General features: G+C 37.3%; 1 protein-coding gene and 1 long non-coding RNA gene across 2 annotated transcripts in view; one reads left to right on the plus strand and one right to left on the minus strand.

The window, feature by feature from the left end:
• Positions 1–11223, plus strand: part of LOC137643808 (probable diacyglycerol O-acyltransferase tgs1) — a 32677-nt gene extending 21454 nt beyond the window's left edge. Inside the window, exons 8-9 of the mRNA XM_068376495.1 lie at positions 61–224; positions 8873–11223. Coding sequence (XP_068232596.1) covers positions 61–224; positions 8873–8944 — 236 coding nt within the window. The 3' untranslated portion in view covers positions 8945–11223. The remainder of the gene's footprint in view (positions 1–60; positions 225–8872) is intronic.
• On the minus strand, positions 4250–6039 carry LOC137643450 (uncharacterized). Its single transcript, XR_011044940.1, has 3 exons — positions 5980–6039; positions 5477–5670; positions 4250–4815 (listed from the first exon to the last, which is right to left on the minus strand). It is a non-coding gene; the product is annotated as an uncharacterized lncRNA (long non-coding RNA).
• Positions 11224–17203: the final 5980 nt, after the last annotated feature.

Here is a 17203-nt window from a genome sequence, read left to right on the forward strand (position 1 = left end):
AGAAACTAACAAAGTTTGAAACAGAATGCAACTGTCTAAACTCTTTTCCTTAATCAACAGGACCTCAACAGGAGATCTCGGTTTGGGGAGACAAAGTCGAAGATTTGCTCTTCTGGGTCCCGAACAGAGCTCCAGTCGGTGTTGGATTTTCGTTTGTCAGTTATATGGGCTTTGTCAACATTGGTCTTAACGTTGATGCCACCATCGTAAACTCAGTAGAAGAGGTAAGTCTACATTCTCTTAAAACATAGGAATTCATTATTATTATTATTATTATTATTATTATTATTATTATTATTATTATTATTATTATTATTATTATTATTATTATTATTATTATTATTTACTTACTTACTAATTAACATCCCTAGTTGGAAAAACAAGATGCTATAAGCGCATGGGCTCCAACAGGGAAAATAGCCCAGTAAAGGGAGGAAACAAGGAAAAAATAAAAGCACTTGAAGTAGATTAAGTAAAATAATAGTTTCCTTTCCTTATCCACTTACCACTATGACGTTTATCAATTTTAGATGGCTAGCTCACAAAGATAGTGCTAAGGCAGAGTAGAGTGAAGATAAAAAGAAAGGGAACCTGAAAAAAAAAAAAAAACATTTTTATGATTTTCAAAAAAGTTTTCAATGTATGTGAAATATTTTTTTCCATCTATCACGTTCATAAAGAAAAAATCTTAAAAAAGAAATAAAAAGCTTCCGAAAAGGATTATAGCCATTAATTAGTAGCTTGGCTAATAAGATCAGAATAATGTTATTCAAAAAGCCTTATGAATGCTTAAGCCTACAAGTCTTAATCCGCCGTCTAATTCCTACGGAGAATCCCCTGAAGAAGGATAGAAAACGGGATTAACTGTAGACCCAGACATAAGGAACCCATATCAGTGACTAAAGAAGTTGTAGTTGCCGGAAAATAAACCTATAGAAACTAAAATAAGTCTTCATGCTCACCTCGTGATTAAAGGCTATTTTACACGGTCAAACGGTTCGACAGACAAGCGTTTGAGTGTTCGAACATGTCGAAAGGTTCGAAGAAAGTCTGTTCTCGTCTGACTTTTGTGGGAGGGGCTTCATTGCCCACAAACCTTATGCATTTGTGACTGACTCCCTACCTCTTTGAACCGCTTGGCAAGGAGGTTCGACAATCGGGTTCGACGAACCGTTTGACAAGGAGGTTCGACAATCGGGTTCGACGAACCGTTTGACAAGGAGGTTCGACAATCGGGTTCGACGAACCGTTTGACAAGGAGGTTCGACAATCGGGTTCGACGAACCGTTTGACAAGGAGGTTCGACAATCGGGTTCGACGAACCGCTTGGCAAGGAGGTTCGACAATCGGGTTCGACGAACCGTTTGACAAGGAGGTTCGACAATCGGGTTCGACGAACCGCTTGGCAAGGAGGTTCGACAATCGGGTTCGACGAACCGTTCGACCGCTTAAGAAGCCAATGAATTAAGGATTAGGATAAGGACAGGGAAGTGGGGAATATGGAGAAAGGATAAGTACCCCTGGATACAATCCAGTTTATAGCCCGAAGGCAGGTACTCGGGATGGGAAAGAAGGAAAAATGGAGAAAGAGAAATAAAGGAGAAGAATAAAAGAGAGGGGCAGACCCTCATGCGATGTTGGATAGTATTAGAAGCAATTTGAGAAAGGAAAAGACAGACAGGGAGAGGAAAGGTTTTTGGTTCAATGTCTAGCCCTAGCTGCAGGGGTCTGCTTGTCTGACACCTATTTTGATGGTTAAAAAAAAGGTATGATTGGTGAAAAATAATGTTTCCAATGAATTAAACTGTCTCCAGTGTAGCTGAAGGGAGACTAGGAGCCAATGAGTAAAGATGTCATTGTACATTGTGAAAAACATAGAATACAGGATGTGCCCATTTCAAATTTCTTTGCTAAACGTTTTGTACATAAATGACCCATGACATGAGCATAAGTTATAGGAAAAACAACAGGATTTGCATCCTAAAACCCGCTCCGTGCCATAGTATTATATATGACATATTTGTTTTTGACGTTGTTAATAAGTTTAAATATGTCATATCTGTTTTGGCGTTGTTGCCTTTTTAAGAATGATTTATTGTTAATTTGTTTTCTTTCATTTATTTCCTTATTTCCTTTCCTCACTGGGCTATTTTTCCCCTATTGGGGCCCTGGGATTATAGCATCTAGCTTTTCCAACTAGGGTTGTAGCTTGGATAGTAATAATAATAATAATTAGTTAATAGCCTGGTCGAATTAAGGAAAAAAACAAATCAATTACTGAAGAAAAATGTTGAAAATTGACGAGACATGACACTCATGAAGTGTCTGATTAGTTTCTCTAGATCAATTTCTCTAACCGCCATACTCAATAGGCCTACTCTAAATCTCTTTTCAGTTTCTCTAGATCAATTTCTCTAACCGCCATACTCAATAGGCCTACTCTAAATCTCTTTTCAGTTTCTCTAGATCAATTTCTCTAACTGCCATACTCAATAGGCCTACTCAAAGTCTCTTTTCAGTTTATCTAGATCAATTTCTCCAAGTCCACCATACTCAATAGGCCTACTCATCAAGGCTAAGTGAGTAGGCCTATCATGGTTTTTGTAGTACGGAGTTTTCGTTTAGCTTTTTTTATTATAGTGGAGCAGATAACCACAAACTTTCAGGAGAATTCTCATAAGCACCAAATTTGGTTAACATAGGCCTACTCCTTGAGGGTTGCTCTTTCGGGAAAACTTTAACGTTCCCTATCCTATTATGAACTTATTTATAAATCAAGGGATATTTCAAAGTATTCTTCACTACTAAGTGAAAGGTTTACACTATGAAAGTACTACTGTTCAATTAGCTTTCAACTTTCGCCATTCAAACGTTCCAAAGAAACCAAGTAATTTTTAAATTTACGAAAGAAAAGACCTTGGAAGGCAAAATGTAACCATTTGAAAATGGCTCTACTATCTTTTGAACATGCAACTAAAAAGATTTTGATTTATTTAAAATGTCAGTAGGTCTACATAGAAACTACAGTGTTTTTTTATTATTACCATTACGTACTCTTATTTTTCCCTGGCTTCCTATGGCCAAACGAAACTACATGAAAAGTTAAAAAAGATTATTTTATTAAAATAGTAATACTCTCAAAACCTAGAAACTAATTACCAACAGTTTTTTTTTATATGGATAAACGAAAAAAATAGAAGCTACAGTACATTATTTTTTTTTATGAATTTAGTGGTTTTCACTATACAACTTTGCTTTAATGGGTGATACAATCCATAGACTTAATCATAATCATCCTGTACCCTATATTCGAGAGCCAAACTTTTTATAGACAGAAAAAAAAAATTCCCTAAGTCTGCCGAAACTCTGAAATAATCAGTTTTATCACCCCTGTAAAAGTTTCCTTTGAGATAAAATCCCTTGACTAACTCCATCATCAAACTTATCCTCTACCCCGTATTAGCCAAAATATTTCCTTCGAAACTAAAGAGCTCATTAAAAAAAATTCATAAGTACTCAAATAAACTTTTTCATAAGTCTTATCCTGTAAAAGTTTATTTTTTGTAGTTATACAATGTCTAGCCTAACATACACTAAGTTAATCCTGTAACTGTCAGATCCAAAATATATCAGACTAAACAAGCTCCGAAACATACAAAAGTCTAACCAACCTCTGTCTAGGTTTCAGCTAACTCAGTTTGCACATTACTTCAATCCTTATCAGTAATGATACGCTCATATCTAATCTTCATTCCAAGTTCCAAGTTCCTTTAAAGAATAGGCCTACTTCCGTTATACTTTGTAATCCAGCTCTTATGTTAAAGAATGTAAAATAAATAAGTTTCAGAGCACAGTTTCTTGAGAACTGCTAAACAATCTTCCTTTCAATCAAGCGAATAGTTTACCAAAACTTCCAGAAGGCAATGAGATTCATTTGAAATTAAAAGCAATTTTTCAATCCAACTACCAATTTTTTTTTCCATAGAGATTTTAAAACTATTAAAACTAATTAGCAAATTCAATGACCAAATTGGTTTTCATAAACCTGTTCTCATAGTTTGAGAAGTCGCCATTCAGTTTCCCTTGCTACAACGCCAAGTTCCTTTAAAACTTCTTTAGGTCATGAAAAAATGCTTCAATTCAATTGGATAACATTAACTACAAACCTTTAAATAGAAAAATTTCCATTCTATTTCAATGTATATTTCGGTAATAACTTAAAAAAAAACAAAGCAAATAGGACAACCACTAAGTATTTAAGAAGTTTATTTCAAGATATGAAGTTCCTTTATAAAAGGTGATATGGGTTCAGAACCCATCCATTAAGTATGATCAGAATACCATTTCAATATAATTATATAGTTTACTATTCCTATGAATGATTTGACTATTTTCTTCAATAGCTAACTTACAGGATTTTATACCAATAGTTTTATCAAGATCTTTAAATAATTTTATCAAAATAGCTAGCGTTAATTGCCACATTAAAAGGAATCCCACCACAATGAGCAAATTATATACTTTAGTTATATTCTTCCCGGCAACCAAATTACCGAAATCTCCAACAATTACCGTTGGCCAATTGTTCCAGTGGAGCACACTTCCAGTAAACCTTATTTTCAAAACTTCCAATGAATATCTATCCAAATTAAGCAGGATTTCCAGCAACAATCTTAAAGCATATAAATTTGATCTTGACAGGGTTTCCAGTAACAGTCCAGTAACTCAACCAAATGAAACAGTCAAGAGGTAAAATTGACGTTACAGATTCATGAAGTCCTCAAATCCTATTATCCTGTAGTCGAGCCATCCAATCTGAAAAGGGTCAAGTATCAGGAATGTTTCTTGTGAAGTTTGGTATCCCTACATAAAAGCGTTTTGATATTTAAGGCCTGTGATATTAAGTGAAAAATAGCAAGTGTATAATGAAGTTATAAATTGCTTACAGCGATGCATATATTTATATACTTTAAACTTTAAGATTATCAACACTAGAATTTAATATTAAAGACAAAATAATTTTATATTAAAGGAATCATTTTGTTAAATATATAAAGTTTAGTATTACAAGCAAAGAACTTGAAGCTTTAAATATATGAAATTTAATATTAAATGCAAAGAAAACCTAAAGTATTTTTTGTTGATATAATTTATAAAATGCAAACTAATCAAGGAAATTTACTTTAAATCTTTGAAGTAGAATTTGATATAAATGGCAAAATAAAATATTGAATATTTGACCAACAGGCTTTACGTTAACTGCAGAACCTAACTAAAACAAAATAAATTGAATACTCACCAAACTTAAAACTAAGGGTAAAAGCAAGCCTCCCTATAGCGCACAGCAGACCTTTATTTTAAGGTCTGCCGTGCGCTATAGGGAACGTCCTCCCACGATTGGGGGCGCCGCCCCCAATCGGGGAGGACTGGCTTGCTTTAAAATGAATTAAATAAACAAACTTAAAAAGATACTTGCCTTTTAATCCAGACTGAAAAATACTTCACCACGATCCAGCGTTGTCACCAGTCTAGTGATAAGTGGGTATGTACATGTTCACGCAGTTAGCACCGAAGTCTATATATGTAGATCTAGTAACACCAGCGCTAATCAAAAGACATCCATCCAGATAAGATTGAAACGCACAGGTAATCAGTGGATTCCAGAATTTCCTGAAAGTACAAATAAACCGGAAAAGTTAAAGCAATATTTGAAATAAAAAAATATTCTAAATAAATTTAGCTTTTGCAGAAATAACAAAGTCCTTTAATATACACCAAAAGATGTAAAGTAATAGAAACTTACACAAGTGAAAATTAACACTTAAATATTTAACAACTAAAGTTATTTCAAACAAATTTATCTTTAACCGAAATTTTAAATATCAACAGTACCTCCAACAAGCTCAAAACGATATCAAAATACTAATAATTTACACAAGTGAGAATCTGAAAATCGACTTAACGCAATACTTTACTTACCAACTAAAACGGTCCGGCTCAACTCTTGTATAACGTTCACCACCAACAACCCAACTATTCGTGGAAACGGCAAGGCAGCCAGAGAAAACTTCGCTCGAGTTCGCTATGCCAAAACAAGGACTCTAAACACAGAAAAACGTTACATATAACAAAGTAAAACAAAGTAACTATTACTCGTTTGGTCCATTTCTTAAAAGACAATTTTACAGAATCATCGAGTTCTTTCTTTTAACTACTATATATATATATATATATATATATATATATATATATATATATATATATATATATATATATATATATATATATATATATATATATATATATATATATATATATATATATATATAAAAGTGGAAGCCTAATCGGGTTTTTTCGTTTGATAAGCTTCATGGGCTTAAAATGTATATTTCAATAGTAGCTTAATTAATCAGATGATTTTATTCATTACATGGGTGCAGGTATTCTGAGAGAGAGAGAGAGAGAGAGAGAGAGAGAGAGAGAGAGAGAGAGAGAGAGAGAGAGAGAGAGAGAGAGAGAATTTCAACCCTTCCACGTATACTTTACTACATTCTTCTTGTATCAAATGTTGAAAGGCAGACGTGAATGATTTTGTTTTAGTTTTATTTTTGAAGGTTTTCGTAAAATCTAAGCTTTATTTCATGAAAACTTTCCAAATTCATATTGGAAATTTTTCCAAAGAAAAGTCTGGTGTTTAATTTTTTTTTCTTTTTTTTCTTTTTGAAGATTGTTTTTTTTCCGTTTTCATCTTCCTTCATCCTATCTACTGTACTATTTTTATAGAAAACAAATAAAGACAAAGACCACCATACTAGTTACCTAGCAAATTAAAACCTCATCTTTGTTTGAAACATACATTTAGAACTTATTAAACATATATACAATCATGGAGTTTTCATGCCACGTAGTTTTGTTAATCACATCACATTTCAATATTACAAATTATATTGAACAAGAAATCGTAGCAACCAAATCACATTGTAATTATGGGGCATGAAGTTGAACCCTAATAAACTCAAAGTATGATTGTAAGTAGGTTAAGGACAGCAGTTCCTCAACGTCCAGATCTCAGCATTGATATCTTTTTGTTAACTCTATGTGACTCTTAAAACATTAAGTAGTAGTTTAGCCTGGGCACCAGCAGCCCGTTGAGATACTACCGCTAGAAAGTTATGTGGTTCTTTGACTGGCCAGACAGTACTGCATTGGATCCTTCTCTCTAGTTACGGTTCACTTTCCTTTGCCTACACATACACTGAATAGTCTAGCCTATTCTTTACAGATTCTCCTCTGTCCTCATTCACCTGACAACACTGAGATTACTAAACAATTCTTCTTCACCCAAGGTATTAACTACTGCACTGTATTAGTCCAATGGCTACTTTCCTCTTGGTAAGGGTAGAAGGGACTCTTTAGCTATGGTAAGCAGCTCTTCTAAAAGGAGACTCCAAAATCAAATCATTGTTCTCTAGTCTTGGGTAGTGCCATACCCTCTATACCATGGTCTTCCACTGTCTTGGATTAGGGATCTCTTGCTTGAAGGTAGGCTACAATTGAGCGTACCATTTAATCTTGTTTCTCTTCCTCTTATTTTGAAGTTTTTGTTGTTGATATATAATAGGTCAAGTTTAATGTTAATGTTCTTAAAACATTTTATATTAATTTTTCATTACTTCTGTTGTTGTTTATTTATTTCCTTGTATCCTTTCCTCACTGGGCTATTTGTTCCCTGTTGGACCCCTTGGGCTTATAGCATCCTCCTTTTCCAACTAGGGTTGTAGCTTAGCTTGTAATAATGATAATGATAATAATATTGTTTCTTGATAGCAAATATACTTTCAAGAAACACATTCGGTCTGTTTCTCCTTCAAATTGCACAAAAAAAAATGTTTATTAAGAAACTTTAGATATATTTGGTGATCAATCTATCCTGAAGAAGTGTGTTTTAAATCTTTCGTTTCGCCATGTTTCCCGTATTGTTCTCCAATCTGGTTTTCAGCTGCTGAATCTCATCAGAATTTGTTGGAGGACTTGCAGTCTATCAAATTTCTTATTCCTGGTCTAGATATTAATCTCTGGCATCATCCTTCAATTAGATTTCATTGAATGTTGCATAAGATTTTTCATAACTTTGACCATCCCTCAGATTCAGATCTTCCAAGACTACTATCCTGTTCGTAATGCTGGGCATGTAGCCAATTCTTATAGCCTTGCCACCTCTATCATAAGGCTCAATGCTACACAGTATTCTAGAAGATTTATTCCAGTGATGACGCAAGTTGAATCGATGGAACTTATAATGTTTTTATGTTGAACAGGCTGACTCAAGTCTCTTTATTCAGTTTAAATAAAAAGTTTATATATGAGAGTTCTATCTTAATGCTGTTACTGTTCTTAACCAATTTGACTAAAGCCCCTTTCACACGAGGGGGAGGGGAAAATGCAAGGTAAGCACCCTGATTTGCCCGGAATTCTTTCACTTTCAAACAGTGTTACTAGTCCAAGTCAGACAGTAAACACAGGCAGGTGAAAGTATGACTTGGGCCACACACTGGGCAGAGGCCAGAGTGCAGTGAGAGTATGGTCAGACAATAGTCAGGCACCCATCTAGTGCCTCAACAAAGAGCATGGGCACTTCAACGGTTTGCCTGTGGTTTTCTCGTCTATAACATCATCTATACTTCATAGTCATCCATAGTCCATACAACAAAATTGGTAACAGTGCCTCCCCCCCCCCCCCGGTACATTTGCCCCTTGTGTGGAAGAGCCTTTATTGAGAATGATGCTTCAATATAGAGTACATAATCTATTCCTCTTTTACTGCAAACGCCAATTTAAGTATTTTCACTAACTCGTCTATTTATATTTTCAGGCCCAGCAGTTACTCGATGGCATCGAAGCTGAAGCATACCATCTACACAAGAAATACGTCCAGATTAACTGAAATCATCATCTTCATGAACACAATAACAAGACTGAAATCTTGAAGCAGATATGTAGTAGGGAGTTTCAGATTCTATCAATTTGAATCAGAACAACAGGAAAAGTATTAGTTGTATCAAAAGTGTTTTCTCGTCATTATACATTGCGATTGTCTTTGATTGCGCAGAGTTCTTAAAAAAAAATAAAATTCTTAATACATTCTAAAACTTATAAGACAACTTACTGATGTCATTGTCTCAAATCTAAGTACTTTCGTAGGACTAGCATTATACAGTTTTACTCTTGATTAAAAGCGATGCAAGAATTAGGCTTACAGGTCAACACGGAAACACAAAATGAAATAGAAAATGTGTGAGTTCTGTCATACTTACACAGTATCTCCAATACTTATGCCCTGACAATGTAGTATATATATGATACTTGATGTAATGTACCTACAGTAGGCAAAGCAGCCTATGCATAAATGTCATATTCAAACTATAGTATATTTGATAGCAGGCTAATTGTAACCAACTTCTTCAATTACTGGCTTGGCTTTTATAAGTCAAAATCTATTTTTGGATTGAAATATTTATACTTCTTGCTTGGTGGCTGGTTATCCGTTCAGTTAATAGAACTTGGACACTGCCCCAACCGAGACCGGAAAGGTTATTCACTTCCGACGTTACTTCTGTATCCTACTGCTTCAACATATTCAAAAGGGTTTATCACATGTGCCTTGTTAATGTTAAAACCTTTTTGTATATAATTCCATTCAATATCATTGAAAAGATTTCTTTTCCTAGCTGTATATACATTGTTCCTGACAATGCCTGATTTCTACTTATGGCGATGTTTGTGAGTTGTGCTTTTCCCAGAAAATTATCTCTTTTATCAAAGGCTTTCTTCCATCTACTACAACCTTTTAAGTATGTACTTCACATTATTTATTGTATACATTCTGTCTACATTCACTATCACGAGCTTTAGATTTTAGCCATGTCTTGATGAAACTGATGGAGAGAGCGCTTCCTCTCAAGATTGTAACTCGTCCTGCGTTAGTTATCCTTTGTACTCTCAACTATAATTCTATCAAGACTTGAATTGGACTACAGTATTTCTATGTACTGGGGCTATATAGCCCAGTGCTGGGTGGGCCAAAATGCAACTGTAGAAAGCAATCAGGCGCAGGGGGGCCAAAGGAACTGCAAAAAGCCTTAATAAATCCCTACAGTACAACTGGTAAAGTACACTGACGGACAGGGATTCAATCAAGACTAATGAAAGATTGTATGGAAATGAGGACACTTCAAAGAACACTTGGCTAAGGAAGGTCACTCAGGGCCTTTCAAGGAGACTTGACAACTTACCTTATATTTAGGTTCAATTCTTTTCATCAAGTCAAGACTTAAAACTTGCCTTTCTCAAAAACTCTACAGGACTTAGAGAGGATGAAATATTAAAATGAACCTAGCTATAGGATGCTATACTGAATGCTTTTATGACATACAGTTATGTATTTACTTTAGGTTAGTCATAGCCTGCCTTTAGTTTAAAACACACCCAAACTTACATAGAGAGGTGTATGCTTGTATATATGCTATTTAGCCTCCTGGCTAGTACAGTGGTAAAGTGTTTGCCTAGCATTTACACAGCGGCAGATCAATCCACGCCCGGGACTGAGTTTGATCTGCTTACTGGAGAGGCCACTGCTGTGTATGGGCACCACAGTAGGGGGATGGTTTTGCCCAGCTGACGTTCTGGTGAGCCTCTTTTCTGATGAAAATGAAACCAGGCACCTTTTCATACATCTCCTGTACATTCCCAAAACCTCATGGCTTATTTACAGTATTTTCCAGCGCAGTAACTTCTTGTCTATGCTAGTTGATCTCATCATTTGATAGAAAGAAAGAATACTGCATGATAAAAGAAAAATTAAGCAGAAATATCTGACTTGTAAATACTAATCTATACTAATCTATAATACTGTACAATATTTATCGATAGGCTACTGTGTACATCAACATGTCAGATATTTCCAATGAAAAGGAATAAAGAAGATGTTACTTTGATAGCTTACTTTGTTTTGGACAAACATTGAACAAAAATAAAGGTTACTGTGAAAATATTTAAATTGTTCAGAATTTTCAGTCATTGCTGAAAATATCTGGAGCAAAGAACATAGGAATGTAATCCAAGCCATTATATCTCATGTTTTGAATTGGAAAATAACCTTAATTTTTGTACAAAACATACATGAAATTAGAAAACTGTGGTACAAAAATAAAATAATAGAATGTACTGTGTGGTTCATTATTTACCCCAAAATGATAATATTGTTTTGGTTTGTAGATATTTTTGCTCTTTTTCTATTCTGTTCTTTCATTAAGATTCGTTATCTTTGCGGAGAACTTAATCATTTTCCCTTGTATCTTTTACATCGTCTTTTCTTATGATTGGGCTACATGTCCATTATTCACTGGATATTCCAGTTTCTAACCATTAGCAAACTATATTTTTCAGTTTTTCACATTGCCAGTGATTAACTGTAGATTTCGACAATTACTGACTTTTATTGAAACCTCATTTCTGGTCATTGCAATAAGTCAACTCTGATATGTAAAGTGAAAACCAACTACAGTGAACCCTCGTTTATCGCGGTAGATAGGTTCCAGACGCGGCCGCGATAGATGAAAATCCGCGAAGTAGTAACACCATATTTACCTATTTATTTAACATGTATATTCAGACTTTTAAAACCTTCCCTTGTACGTAGTACTGTTAACAAACTACCCTTTAATGTACAGAACACTTAATGCATGTAATACAGTACCCTAAACTAAAACAGGCACAAATATTAAAGGCGATTTTATATCATGCGTTTCCTAAACACGCCAAAAAGCACGATAAAAAATGGCAACCAATGTTTTGTTTACGTTTATCTCTGATCCTAATGAAGAAACAAACGCATTTACACATCTGTTTATAGGTTAGTTTTTGCATCAATTATATTGATTATTCAGTACAGTATGTTGATTTGGTTATTACTAATGTTTTACTTAATTTTTCTTAGGACTTCCAAATGAAATTTTTTTCTTTATGACGCCGCCTGAAACGACGGCGTCATAAAGTACGCTCAGTAAACAAACTAAGGAATTTAACCCGCATGATGAAAGTGATAAATAATGATATTACAGTAAAAGCTTTTATAAAATATGTTATTACAAATATTATTTACCGTATCTATATAAAATCATACATACGTAGCAAAGCAGGAAAACAATCTACGAGAGAGAGAGAGAGAGAGAGAGAGAGAGAGAGAGAGAGAGAGAGAGAGAGAGAGAGAGAGAGAGAGAGAGAGAGAGAGAGTTGTTTTACATACGTAAATGTAAATTTTAAACAAAACAAAAATAGCCCCATTTCATATAAAATAGATTACAAATATTTTACTTTATCATATTACAGTAGTCTGTATAATACTGTAAAGTTCAGTACAGTATGTTGTTGTTAAAGTCGTGGCGATGAAATTCTCACGAAACAAAAACACGCCATTTGATTACAACAGCTGATTCATTCTCTCTCTCTCTCTCTCTCTCTCTCTCTCTCTCTCTCTTCGTGTTATACAATACTTACATTTAGATGAAGAAACTAAAATTAGTTTTCTTAGTGTCAATTAAATACGAAATGAAATAATTAGGCCGAGTCTACATCCATTTCAATCATAGCCAAAAATAGGGCATCCGATTTCATCAGCAAACCACTATTTTTTTGGGAAATATCATTTGATTCTAGAAAATTGCCACTCTTTAAATAGTTAATTGCACATTAAGAAAGCGTGTACTTTTGTTTTTAAATTTCGGATGTGTTTTAAAAATTGAGTATTGTTGCCTTTTTTTTTTTTTTACTTTTGGCTGTGATTAGATCAGATGTCATCTAGCTGCCGCTCTTGAGTGTGTACGAATACACTAACAAAGTATCATTTATACCATTTCTTAACTTATTCAAACCGTCTACAGTATACAGTTGATATTACATAAGCACCAATGTGTTATAACCTATCAAATTTTTTTGTTTATTACATTTAAACCCACCTCCATCTCTCTCTCTCTCTCTCTCTACCTCTCTCTCTCTCTCTCTCTCTACCTCTCTCTCTCTCTCTCTCTACCTCTACCTCTCTCTCTCTCTGTGGGCTACTTTTCACTACCTCCCATTCCTTACCTCTCTCTATCTCTCTAACAAATGATATCTTTGTTGCTCCTCAAAGTTTCATTTATATTGATAATCAATCATGATTCAATTTTCCTTACTTTCTCCAATCTCGCACCATCGGTCACATCGCGGTATTTTCGATATTTCCGGAAAATCCGCAATATATGTATAGACATGGGTTATGAAAAAAATCCGCGAAGTGGTGAATCCGCGATGGTCGAACCGCGAAGTAGCGAGGGTTCACTGTAGATAAGAAAATATGAAATTTTTCAAAGTTTAAATGTACTTCTCTTTACTTTGCATGTCAGTAAAAAGAAATTTATGCAAGATGAGTTACCACTGAATAAATATATAATCCTAAACAATAATTCCTGAAAAATGTTATTTTCATTAGTAAAATAAATTTTTGAATATACTTACCCGATAATCATGTAGCTGTCAACTCTGTTGCCCGACAGAAATCTATGGTCGGGATACGCCAGCGATCGCTATTCAGGTGGGGGTGTACACAACAGCGCCATCTGTGGTCAGGTACTCTAGTACTTCTTGTCAACACCACCTCAATTTTTTTCTCGGTCCACTGGTTCTCTATGGGGAGGAAGGGTGGGTCAATTAAATCATGATTATCGGGTAAGTATATTCAAAAATTTATTTTACTAATGAAAATAACATTTTTCAATATTAATCTTACCCGATAATCATGTAGCTGATTCACACCCAGGGTGGTGGGTGAAAACCAGTGTACATGTTAATCAAGAAGCTAAGTATCCCGTATTTTATTTTATTAGTTATTCAAAAATAACATAAAATAAATAAGTACCTGGTAAGGAAGACGACTTGAACCATTACTCTGCCTTTATTAAGTACGTCTTCCTTACTGAGCGTAGCGGTCCTCTTAGGATGCTGAACGACTCTTAGGTGCTGAAGTATAAAGGGCTGCAACCCATACTAAAGGACCTCATCACAACCTTTAACCTCGGCGCTTCTCAAGAAAGAATTGACCACCCGCCAAATCAACAAGGATGTGGAAGGCTTCTTAGCCGACCGTACAACCCATAAAAAGTATTCAAGAGAAAGGTTAAAAAGGTTATGGGATTATGGGAATGTAGTGGCTGAGCCCCCGCCTACTACTGCATTCGTTGCTACGAATGGTCCCAGGGTGTAGCAGTTCTCGTAAAGAGACTGGACATCTTTGAGATAGAATGATGCGAACACTGACTTGCTTCTCCAATAGGTTGCATCCATAACACTCTGCAGAGAACGGTTCTGTTTGAGGGCCACTGAAGTAGCCACAGCTCTCACTTCATGTGTCCTTACCTTCAGCAAAGCAAGGTCTTCTTCCTTCAGATGAGAATGTGCTTCCCTAATCAGGAGCCTGAATAGGTAAGAAACTGAGTTCTTAGACCTTGGAAGAGAAGGCTTCTTGATAGCACACCATAAGGCTTCTGATTGTCCTCGTAAAGGTTATGACCTTTTTAGATAGTACCTAAGAGCTCTAACTGGGCAAAGTACTCTCTCCAGTTCGTCCCCCACCAAGTTGGACAGGCTTGGGATCTCGAACGACTTAGGCCAAGGACGTGAAGGAAGCTCGTTTTAGCAAAAAACCGAGCTGCAAGGAACATGTAGCCGTTTCAGATGTGAAAACTATGTTCCTGCTGAAGGCGTGGATCTCACTTACTCTTTTAGCTGTTGTCAAGCACACGAGGAAAAGAGTTTTTAATGTGAGGTCCTTAAAAGAGGCTGATTGGAGAGGTTCAAATCTTGATGACATAAGGAACCTTAGGACCACGCCTAGATTCCAGCCTGGAGTGGACAACCGACGTTCCTTTGAGGTCTTAAAAGACCTAAGGGGGTCCTGTAGATCTTTGTTGGTGGAAAGATCCAAGCCTCTGTGGCGGAAAACCGCTGCCAACATACTTCTGTAACCCTTAATCGTAGGAGCTGAAAGGGATCTTACGTTCCTTAGATGTAACAGGAAGTCAGCAATCTGGGTTACAGTGGTACTGGATGAGGAAACTGCATTGGCCTTGTACCAGCTTCGGAAGACTTCCCCTTTAGACTGATAGACTCTGAGAGTGGATGTCCTCCTTGCTCTGGCAATCGCTCTGGCTGCCTCCTTCGAAAAGCCCCTAGCTCTTGAGAGTCTTTCGAAAGTCTGAAGGCAGTCAGACGAAGAGCGTGGAGGTTTGGATGTACCTTCTTTACGTGAGGTAGACGTAGAAGGTCCACTCCCAGAGGAAGAGTCCTGGGAATGTCGACCAGCCATTGCAGTACCTCTATGAACCATTCTCTCGCGGGCCAGAGCGGAGCCAACCAACGTCAGCCGTGTCCCTTTGCGAGAGGCGAACTTCTGAAGTACCCTGTTGACAATCTTGAACGGCGGGAATGCATACAGGTCGAGATGGGACCAATCCAGCAGAAAAGCATCCACGTGAACTGCTGCTGGGTCTGGAATCGGAGAACAATACAACGGGAGCCTCTAGGTTATCGAGGTAGCGAACAGATCTATGGTTGGCTGACCCCACAGGGCCCAAAGTCTGCTGCCAACATTCTTGTGAAGGGTCCACTCTGTGGGGATGACCTGACCCTTCCGGCTAAGGCGATCTGCCATGACATTCATATCGCCCTGAATGAACCTCGTTACCAGCGTGAGCTTTCGATCTTTTAACCAGATGAGGAGGTCCCTTGCGATCTAGAACAACTTCCACGAATGAGTCCCTCCCTGCTTGGAGATGTAAGCCAAGGCTGTGGTGTTGTCAGAGTCCACCTCCACCACCTTGTTAAGCTGGAGGGACTTGAAGTTTATCAAGGCCAGATGAACCGCCAACAGCTCCTTGCAATAGATGTGAAGTGTCCTTAGCTCCTGATTCCATGTTCCCGAGCATTCCTGTCCGTCCAAAGTCGCACCCCAGCCCGTGTCTGATGCGTCAGAGAAGAGACGGCGGTCGGGTTTCTGAACAGCCAAAGGTAGACTTCCTTGAGAAGAAAGCTGTTCTTTCACCACGTGAGAGTAGACCTCCTCTCTTCGGAAACAGGAACTGAGATCGTCTCTAGCGTCATGTCCTTTATCCAGTGAGCCGCTAGATGATACTGAAGGGGGGGAGGTGGGGTCTCCCTAACTCGATGAACAGGGCCAGCGATGAAAGTGTCCCTGTTAGACTCATCCACTACCTGACTGAGCATCGGTTCCTTCTCAGCATGCTCTGGATGCAATCTAGGGCTTAGTATATCTTTGGGGCCGACGGAAAAGCCCGAAAAGCTCGACTCTGAAGATCCATACCCAGGTAGACAATGGTCTGGGATGGGACGAGCTGGGACTCCTCAAAATTGACCAGGAGGCCCAGTTCCTTGGTCAGATCCATAGTCCATCTGAGAATCTCCAGACAGCGACGACTTGTGGGAGCTCTTAAAAGCTAGTCATCTGACGGAGCCGGACACAAGATCATGGTACTGCTGCACAGTCTGTGAACTGTCAACCATGGGGAAGCGAGGAAGTACAGTGACAACCCGAAGCTGTCTAGACTGTCTGGGTCGTACAGACAACTCCTTATCGGGTTGCTGAGGTTGCCGCACTGCGTCACAACAAGTCACTTCTGCTGGTTGTTGAACGTCTTCCCAGTGACACACTGACTCCGTAAACAAAAAATCCTCTAACAAGGACTAAGCTTGGACTGCATGTCTTGCAACACAGCTCAAGGTCTATGGGAGCAGGTGTGGTAACAGACGGGGTTAGCGACTGAAGTGGAACCATTACCCTCCCTGGAAGCATGCTATGCTTAAATAAAAGTCCATAGGAGGCTAAGCAGCTAAAGGCTCCTCTCCAAATGACAGAGTCCTCAAGGGAAAATCAGAAGGAGGGAGAATAGCACTTTCTCATCTACAGGAACCATATCCGAGAAAAGCTAAGTTCTCTCAGTGAGGGTTTCACTGGTGCAAAAGCAGCAGACTAGAAGGCAACGTTATGAAACTGCTTGACAGTCTAGCGAGTTGGCAACAACCAAAGATGTGTGACTGAGAAGCATGCGGTAAGGTATGCAGAGCATGCTGTATGCAGAGCATGCTGTATGTAGAG

The sequence above is a fragment of the Palaemon carinicauda genome, chromosome 7, assembly GCF_036898095.1.
Source record: "Palaemon carinicauda isolate YSFRI2023 chromosome 7, ASM3689809v2, whole genome shotgun sequence".
In the NCBI taxonomy this organism is placed as follows: domain Eukaryota; kingdom Metazoa; phylum Arthropoda; class Malacostraca; order Decapoda; family Palaemonidae; genus Palaemon; species Palaemon carinicauda.